The 9,984-nt window shown below is 45.2% G+C and overlaps 1 protein-coding gene across 1 annotated transcript; it reads right to left on the reverse strand.

Moving 5' to 3' along the window:
• Positions 1 to 1,241: 1,241 nt before the first annotated feature.
• LOC121850550 lies at positions 1,242 to 9,022 on the reverse strand. The gene is made up of 4 exons (XM_042342863.1): positions 8,799 to 9,022; positions 3,388 to 3,589; positions 2,852 to 2,918; positions 1,242 to 1,964 (listed from the first exon to the last, which is right to left on the reverse strand). The coding sequence occupies exons 1-4, from the start codon at positions 9,020 to 9,022 to the stop codon at positions 1,594 to 1,596; spliced, it is 864 nt and encodes a 287-aa protein (XP_042198797.1). The 3' UTR covers positions 1,242 to 1,593.
• Between the last annotated feature and the right edge of the window lie 962 nt (positions 9,023 to 9,984).

Consider the following 9,984-nt stretch of genomic DNA (forward strand, 5'->3'; position numbering starts at 1 on the left):
AAGAGGGGAAGAGAAAAGGGGAAGAGGAGGATAGAGAAAGGAGGGGAAGAGGGGGATAGAGAAAAAAGGAAGAGGGGATAGAGAAAAGAGGAGGATAGAGAAAGGAGGGGAAGAGGAGGGAAGAGAAAAGAGGGAAAGAGGAGGATAGAGAAAAGAGTGGAGGTGGGGAAGAATAGAGGGAAGAGGGAAAGGAAGGAGAGAGGGAAGGAGGAAGGAAAGAGGAGAGAGAGAGAGAGAGGATCTCCAAAACGCATGTCTCTTTATTAAGGGAATAAATGTAAGACCGAATTGGATAGATATCGGTTGGGTCAGGGTATTAAGGGATACGGGGCAAGGGCGGGTAATTGGACTCGAGTTACAGATCAGCCACGATCTTATAGAATGGCGGAACGGGTTCGGGGTGGGTGGGGGCTGAATGGCCTCCTCCTGTTCCTAGGTTTCCAATGTGAATTGTATGAGGGCGTTTGGAATAATCCATGGGGTTCTGCTTCAGCAAAGGAACGCCACTTTCCAGGCCTCCCTCCGTGCCAACTGTGTTAAGTATTTTTAAAATGTTTTGGGGTTGTTTGTTTTTTTTGCCTTTAGTTTTTGAGAGTAAAAAGGGGTCAATTCTCTTATTTTGGAACGGCTGAGGCATTTTTCTCACTTAAGATTCCGGGGACACGATCATACTTTTATATGACCAGTTAACCACACAAAGTTGTGTATAAGTGCTCAAAGCAAAGGTCGTAATCGAAAGGCAAACTTCCAAGTCAAACATTTATTCGAGTGAAGCTTTTAACAATTTGTCCAATTTTGACACGAAAAGCCACAGCTGTACTTGATTTTTTTTTTAACGTATAAGAATCCGTTAAACGGCATTAGAATATTTCATAGCAATGAGAGAAAATCAAATTACATTTCATTCAGGGAGGTCGTTAAGAATTTGGCATGAAATCACATGAGAAGTTTTTTTCCTGAATTGTAATCAATAGAAATCGTTCACATACAGTAGTACATTTAACACTGACAACGTGTAACCGTTTGGATTGTGCCACAGATTCAATTCCAAATCACCGAACACAAGATCAGTTTCTAACTCAGTGATCAGAGTTTTAGGGCTTCACAGCTGTCTAGTTACTTAAAACAACTGTCCTGTGATTGTACAACCAGATCTACTTTAGCAGGCTTTGGCACAGTTTGATGAACAGGCTTGCAGTTTTAGAGGCAATTCATAATGTACATTGATAAAGAATACTGCAGGAGAAAAAAAAGTAACTTTAGCTTTTGCATGAGGTATTACTGCGTACAATCATTGCGCTTTTCAAAGCTTATTTGCGGAAGCAGGTCAATGGTTTGACAACTAACTTAGTAAATATAATCACATGGAATTGTGGACCATGCTGCGAAACATCCTTAAAACAAAAGCCTCCTTGTATTTATTCTTTTTTTGGAATGACACTTGGTGTTGGCTGTTTTCTGCCCCTCCCAAGTTATTCAAGACAAGATGCTAATCACAATTATTTCTTTCATTTCACTCTCATTCAGCGACATGGCACAGACTCTTCTGGAGATTTATTCAGCTTTTATTAGCACTTTTAATAACAGTGTCCATTATAAACTCCACACTTTCTTTATATACGCCTCTTTGAAGCTGTAGTCACTCACGTAGTATCCAACATCCGGATGGCTCTTCAGGCTGCAGGCTAAAGTAGTTGTTTTAAAGTATTCGAGAAACTGGTGGGTGATGTTGCGAATGTTGATGATTGTATCTTCCAAGGCGGGCAGCACTTTGGTAACGTACTGCATCCAATCGGCCAGATTTATTTTCCACCACTCCTGGTCAGGGTCGGGCATGATTTCCCCACTTGTTTCCAGAACATCGACAGAGTTCCTGTACAGTTCCTCCGCCAATTCCACCACATCTTTGCAGAACATTTCCAAACAGACCAGCGACTCTGGGAACACGCAGAATAAGGACTGTTCTAAAGAGAAATATGAATGAGGAAAGAAATATGTATTTTGTGGATCTGCTTTGAACTATTCTTAATTAATAATAATAATAATCCTTGCATTTGATATAGCGCTTTTCACGTCGGGAGGACGTCCCAAAGCGCTTCGAATTAGTTTGAGTACTGTAAAATTATTTTTTAAACTTACACACAAACACATATTAGTTTATTGAATACATATTTTTAGTTAAAACCGTTAGCCGTGAAGAAAGATCCTGTTTAAAGGAACAGTGGGTAAATATTTGGACAGATTGAGACCTTGGGAGAACTGCTTCAAACTCCAGTTTATCTCCTACAATGTCAAGACTGCATTCTACACCAAAGCCAAAATAGTGTAAAAATAGACCCAAACACACATTCCCTCCTGTGGACAAATTGGCGGTGTTTTGCGAAATGCACGAACTCTGGAATAATGTACCATTAATAAAGTAGTTAGAATTCTGGAATTAGCGAGTTTTCCTGTTCATTACTAAATAAGTGGAATCGAATTTGAAGATGCAAAAATAGTTATTCCAGAGAATTAAACTTCCGAATCCATGGATCGGGAGGGTTCTTGTTTAACGAAGTGAAATTGCTGCATCGTGAGATCTCAGTCAAAATCAGTCGCTGGTCACACTCATTGAGAGGAACAGCAATCCATGATTTAGAAAAAAAAAACAACCACTAAAGTCTTTTCAATCCTTCGCCCAGCAAATTCTTACGTTCTTATTACATAGTTTGGATCACGACATGTGTGTTCGACTGCCAGAACGGTGGAAGGCGAACTGGATGGACCTTGTCTTTCGCCCTTCTATGTTCCCATGATTTTTGTTCTCTTGTCTCCCATCGCTACAAGGAGAAAAATAAGTGGAAGAACGCACCAGTGTCGGATTCTGAAATACAGCTTCCCACAGTTCGGCTCTCCTTGTTATGCATGTGTATCAGTTCCTGTAAATAAAGAACATTATTTCTTAAATCCTTGTTTAGGTAGCTTCTGGCTATTTATTGCTTTGCAGAAAATAAATACATAAAAGTGCCATATAGGTTTTTGACAGAAATGTGTGCTTCTTGTCCCGCCTCCATTCTTAACAAAATAGATGTGGTCATTCAATCCACGACCACATGTTTGTGGGACGCTGCTGAACGCAATTGGGTGCCCCGTTTCGCACACATAATATGCAGTCAATTCACTTTATATTCTGCGAAGCAATTCGAGACGTCTCAATGACGTGATATGGCGCTATATCAAATATAAGGATTATCATTCTAATTAACATGCATAACAGCCCGGCAAGATCTCTCTTACAGCGCACAGGGAAGATAAGAGGCCAGCATTTAAACTCTCGTATCTTTTCTTCCGAAGGAAAGTTTAAAAATATAAAACGGAAGTACAATTTTGCCAGCGGCCACGACTTACCTCTGTGGTGACTGCTGCGTGTCGTAAATTTCTCTTTTGCAGATATATAAACTCTGAGATAAACCTCACGTGTTGCTGATCAAGAGAATTTAGCTCAATCAGGGTAACCCCTTTTCTGTGTAAGGCATGTACCTTCGCGCTCCAGCTCCTCTGAAGATCGTTGATGCTGTTGGTTGCCTCGGCTGACTCACTGCCATTCCATCTGCAGTACGAGCAGAGGAACCTCGCGTTCAATTTTCAGGGGGGGAAAACATAATGTACAATAATAACCCTTGCATTTAATACGGCGCCTCATCACGTCTTCGGGGCATCTCAAAGCGCTTCACAGGGTATACTGTAAAGTGAATTGACTGTCGATTTTGTGGGCGAAACACCCACAGTTGAAACAGTAGCAGTTGCTTTCCTTCATCCATCAGCACGTTCAGGAACTTTTGCAGTTGAACAGGTGCAAGTGCTGGCTACGGGATTTGTTCACAGTAAAAATACATTCCGAAGCGTGCAATTAAGAACAGTACCAAGGAGAAAGTAATTCAACCCCCTCAACCAACACCCCTCTCACCCCACCCCCCACTCCCCTTGAGAAGGGCCTTGGATGAGGGGGTGGTTCAAGAAACCAAAGGAATGCAGAACAAAATCCTAAATGTAAGCAGGACAATTGTTCCCGCATGTAGGCTAAAAACGAGCTGCAGCATTGCCTGATCTGAACCAGACGAGGACAAACCGATACACCTTAAATAAAGAGCATTGCGGGTGTCTGAGAGGCACAAAAACCTGAAGAGTCCGTTGAAAGTACTTCTTTCGATCCCAAATATTTCTGAGCTGATAAAAGAACAATTTCATTCCGTTCGACCGTCCTGAGGCAAATGTAAACCAGAGGGGAAAAAAAATATATTAACCTTTTATTATTTTGTAGGCAATACAAAATTATATAACAAAGAATTATAACAATTAGAACAAATCTATAATTTGTGGGGTTATAACAAGTAAAACTGTGCGAAGGGAAGGGAACTAGGTGAAGGGAAGGGAAGGAGAACAACATCTGTATTGTATGTAGGCCATTGCCTGGAAGCATTAACTCACAGCCTAAATAGATGAGGACAGTAACCATCTGTCATAAATACTTTAGTCACATAAAATAATGGGAAACTGGAATGCTCGTGTCAGGAGCAATTTACGTCAAGAAACAAGCCACAAATTGCTGCCTTATATGGTTCGACTCACTCACCCTTTCGAATAAATGCAATACGGTCAATGGTTTGATGGTGAGTACAAGTGTAAAAAAAAATGCATCAACGGCTTGTGACAGATCGGACCGGAATGGAGGCGAAATCTAAAAGAATTGCCGCGAACCCAATTTGTGTTGGGAGTCGCGCCCGATCTTTCTATACAGAACTGAAGAAGGCTGTTTTCCAATGTAAGTTGGTAATACTGATGGGGGCAAAAAAAAAATAGAAACGCAAACAATGAGTCAGGCAACACTGGGAGTAACGTTTAACCGTCAAAGTGCTGGTTCCCTACAATTGGCCTCATTCGATAGCTTATTGTCTGTCGCATATACATTTATGAAATTGCTTACGGTGCAATGGTGCTGACTTCAAATCCCTTTTAATTTGCGGTGTGTGGGGGGTTATTGATTAAAATATTTATGAAAAGGGGGATCCAACAATTCCTCGGGTCAGTGAACTTCTGCATTCGGTTTCACAGAAAGACCTGTATTGAATGTATTGGCTAAGCGTTAGTAATGATAGTATCACACAAGGTTTACAAGAGCTACTGTCCATCCAATATTCAGATGGAACTCAGTGTGAGGGGAGCTGAATGGTAACAAGCATATTATAGATAAGTTTTTAAGTTAAAAAACAGGAGATGGGAGCGAAAGCCATCAATGGGAATTAGTGTTTAGAACGCTTAGAATTGATATTGGACATGCCCTTTGACTCATTGTATTTTTAAAGCAGTGCATCAATATGAATGCGATATATTTTAACAAGATGGCCCTTTTTTTTACATAAAAAAAATCCTCTTTGCTCAAGGAATAAACCTTTGGCGTTATCTCCCAAGGTACTCCAGTTACTGGAGGCAAATAGACCATTGAGTTGTGGAAAATGCAGGTGGTGGGAGAGTTGAAGGATGTGCTTCGGTGGATCGAAGGTCTTTTTTCAACCCTGTTCTTTTCCATATTCCAGATGTGATTCGAGATATACGCACAAGCTTCAACAAGGAGCGAATGAATGAAATAAGGGGTCCTGCAGAGCAGTGGTTAACACGTTTGCCTGGTAAGCGAGAGGACCCGGGTTCGATTCCCGGGTTTGGTGTGCGGTGTTTCGCCCACAAATACACAGTCGATTCACTTTACAATATATTATATGAAGCGATTTGAGACGTCTGAGCAACGTGACAAGGCACCATATCAAATGCGAGGATTATAAACAGAAAAACATTAGAGCCAGTATAGCTGCCAAATACTGTAGCATTACTGGGGCAGCCAGTGACCTAGATAGTCCTGTTTCTAAATAGCAGAGAGAAAACCCTCCTCTGAATTTCAATACAGGAGCTTTGGGGATTGAAGACTGGAACAGATAAGAGCAGCAATTTCCTCAGAAGTTCAGCGAGTGATAGACAGACAGCAGACACGTGAGTCAATTCTTGTACGTGGCAGCCAAACGCTTTTACAACGAGAGATCTTCAAGCACGCTGTTGGGAAACCTCGACATTTTCTTTAGTCAAGGCATGATGACAATTTAATAGCCGGACATGAAGTCATAGGCTGCAGCCAAGTAAAGCTGAGAGACTATAGTAGAAGGCACTGATGAGCCTGAAGTCCGAGCAGAAGAGAGAGAGAGAGGATTAAGAAATGATATCTGCTTCGGCATATTTCAGTGCCTTTAGTAGGGATCAAATCATGACAATAGTGGAGCAGGTTTTTGAACATTTAGCTGAGATAATCTTTTAGTTCAGTCAGGGTTTCATGTCAGCCTTTGTCAGGCACTGACTAAGCCTCTGTGGAGAATGTTTAGGATCCCCAAAACAACTGGATTTCATTTCCACCATTGATGATCTTGTCTTATTTCCCGTTACCCACAGCTGTTTCGCCTTTAGCGTATTTCACAATGGAAAAAGCACAGCATAGCCCGTTTCGCCCACAATATATACTGTCAATTCACTTTGCAGTACATTCTCTGCGAAGCACTTTGAGATGTCTCGAAGACGTGATAAGTCGCTATATCAAATACAAGGATTATTAGAAATAATCCTGATACACTTACAGTGAATGCTGCAAAGTTCAGGCAGTTCCTTTGACTAAGCCGTTGTTCCATATAAATGTCTGGGCAATATTTGTGTTAAAACACCAGAGAGACTGATGTTAGACGCCCTGCAGACAGACATATTGATTGACCCTCTGAATACAGAGCCTAAATTCAACTTTGTGGAATTTATTTGATCAAACAAGTGGTCTCCAGGATCTGTTCAGACAGTGTGTGTGTAAAAAAAAAACTTTCTCGTGCTGCATTTTGGGTTTCTACTCATTTCCCCCTTACCCTACACCCCACCCCCATCACCCCCGTGTGTTAATATTACCTGTGATGCATTTACCCGGTAACCCCAGCCTGGTTTGTTTGGGAAAAAATGAAATAAATTGCATTTTGCAGAAATCCATTTATAATCATTTAGAATGCAGTTTGCCTACAAAATGCACTGTCACTGCACTTATTATCATTTATTATTATTATCGACAGTGAATCCCGTGAAGCTCTTTGAGAAGTCCTCTCGAAATGAAAGGGACTAATAACAGATGCAAGGATTATTATTATTATTATTATTATTCTCATACTAGAACAAGTAGAGACAGATTCAAGCGCACAAATGCTACACTGGGGAGGAGAGGGGACATTGCATCAAACATTGTAGATTGGTTGTCAATGGGTTATTCAAGATCCTCATCCTCACCTACAAGGCCATTCCCGGCCTTGCTCCCTCCTACCTCTCCGACCTACTATCCCCTTACTTACCTGCCCGTACCCTCCGTTCCTCTGGCTCCGGTCTGCTCCACACCCCCCGCCCCAACCGCCCTACCATCGGTGGCTGGGCCTTCAGCCTCTCAGCCCCGAGGCTCTGGAACTCCATCCCCCAGTGCCTTCGCTGCCTCCTCCCTTTCCTCGGTCTCAAGACCTTTCTCTTTGACCGAGCCTTCACCTCCCCTCTCGACTCTCTACCCCCTCCTCGCTCCCTCCCTTCCCTCCCCCTCACCCTGACCACTTCCCCCCCAATGCTCGGGTCCTGACCCAACTGTCCAGCGCCTTGGGATGTCCTCCCGACGTGAAAGGCGCTCTATAAATGGATTCTTGTTCTTGTTGTTGTTATTAACCATTTTGCAAATGTACCAATGTCCAGTATCTGCTAAATGCGATTTCTTTTTTTGTTTTTTCCCCCCACCCACCCCCAAAAAAACCAAAGCAGGATGGCTGGGTGGGGGTGGGTGGGTTCCAGGGTGAATGCATACAGGTAGATAAACATGTGTGGAGGGGGATGAATAGTAATCCAAAATGCAGAAAGAGAAAGTTATTATTTTTACACACATACAAACGCATTGCATTAACGAAAAGCTGTCCACCCCACACTCGGCACTTTCCACCCCACACCACCCCCCCCCCCCAAAAAAAAATTCCACCCATCGCTTCACTTCGTGAGCATAAGACGTGCAAAGTGATAGACGCCCATCGCCATTTCACCCATCGCAGCTCTGCGTTATCATCATTTCTCCCTTCTTTTTGACGCTTAATCTGCAATGGATTCATTTTTTTCGTTCGCACTCCGTCACTCTCACACGATTCCCACAATGTGTGTAGAAATGACTGGTTCACACACACATACACACATAGATACACACACATAGATACATACATACACACACACATATATACACTCACACACATACACACACATACACATACGCACACACACACATACACACACACATACACACATATACATACACTCACACCCAGATAGATACATACACACACACACATAGATACATAAACACACACACACATATACATACACTCACACATACACACACACACATACACACACACACACGTACACACACACATACACACATAGATACATACACACACACACACACACATACACACACACAGATACATACACACACACACATAAACATACACTCACACACATACACACATACACACACACACATAGATACATACACACGCACACACACATATACATACAATCACACACATACACACACACACACTCACACACATACACATACGCACACACACAGATACATACACACACACACACACATACACATAGACACATACACACACACACACATACACACACACACAGACACATACAGATACACACACACAGTGCACCTGCGGTACAGATGGACAATATCGTTGAGCGCATCCGCCCATTTCCAGCGGTAGTACAGGAGGAGGATGTTGGACGGGCGGCGGATCCACTGTTTGGAGGCGATGCCGATGGACCGGAGGAGGATTCCCGCGTCTCTCCGCGCGGCGTTCAGCAAAGCGTCGTGACTCCGGACCAAGTCCACCGACCACAGGGGCCGGAGAGGGCTGCGGGGGGACAGCAGCATCGTGTGGGGGGGGGGGGGGGGGGAGAGGGGAGTGGGGAGAGGGGAGTGGGGGGGAGGGGGGAGATGGGGGGGGAGTGGGGGAGAGGGGGGGAGTGGGGGTGAGGGGTGTAGAGGGGAGTGGGGGAGAGGGGGAGATGGGGGAGAGGGGGGAGTGGGGGTGAGGGGGTAGAGGGGGAGTGGGGGAGATGGGGGAGAGGGGGGAGTGGGGGTGAGGGGGTAGAGGGGGAGTGGGGGAGAGGGGGGAGTGGGGGAGGGGGGGAGAGAGGGAGGGGGGGAGATGGGGTGGGGAGTGGGGGTAGAGGGGGGAGGGGGGAGAGGGGTAGAGGGAGAGGGGGGATTGGGGGGAGAGGGGTAGAGGGGGGAGTGGGGGGGAGAGGAGTAGAGGGGGAGTGGGGGGAGAGGGGTAGAGGGGGGAGTGTGGGGGAGAGGGGTAGAGGGGGGAGTCGGGGAGAGGGGGGAGAGGGGTAGAGGGGGGAGTGGGGGGAGTGGGGGGAGAGGGGTAGAGGGGGAGTGGGGGGGGAGAGGGTAGAGGGGGGAGTGGGGGGGAGTGGGTAGAGGGGGAGAGAGGGGAGAGGGGTCAGTGGAGGAGCCGCGCAGTGCCGGTGCTGTCCATGGTACCCGAGAGCTCTATCTGTGTCTCTCCATCATCTCTGTCTCTGTGTCTCTCTCTCACCACCTCTTTGACTGAGTTTTCTTGACGTCATGGACTTCCCAACCAAACAAAATGGGAGAGAAATAATGATTTGAAAGTCAGCCCTCACCCCCTCCCCCCCACAACCCCCCCATACACTCCCCCAACCCCCCCCACACACAATCCCCCCACAACCCCCCCCCCACACACAACCCCCCCCAACCCCCCATACACCCCCCCCCCCCAACCCCCCCACCCCATACACCCCCCAACCCCCAACACCCCCAACCCCCACACCAACCCCCCCAACCCCCCACAACCCCCCCCCACA

This window comes from Callorhinchus milii, unplaced genomic scaffold (assembly GCF_018977255.1).
Source record: "Callorhinchus milii isolate IMCB2004 unplaced genomic scaffold, IMCB_Cmil_1.0 Scaffold21, whole genome shotgun sequence".
Taxonomy (NCBI): domain Eukaryota; kingdom Metazoa; phylum Chordata; class Chondrichthyes; order Chimaeriformes; family Callorhinchidae; genus Callorhinchus; species Callorhinchus milii.

Bases quoted from the DNA above. Each gene is read 5' to 3' on its own strand.
- LOC121850550 (XM_042342863.1), bottom strand. From the start codon at position 9,022: ATGCTGCTGTCCCCCCGCAGCCCTCTCCGGCCCCTGTGGTCGGTGGAC. The intron at 3,590-8,798 runs GTGCACTGTGTG...CTCGTACTGCAG, and splicing joins ATTGTCCATCTGTACCGCAG to ATGGAATGGCAGTGAGTCAG. The intron at 1,965-2,851 runs GTGCGTTCTTCC...ATTTCTCTTTAG, and splicing joins TATTTCAGAATCCGACACTG to AACAGTCCTTATTCTGCGTG.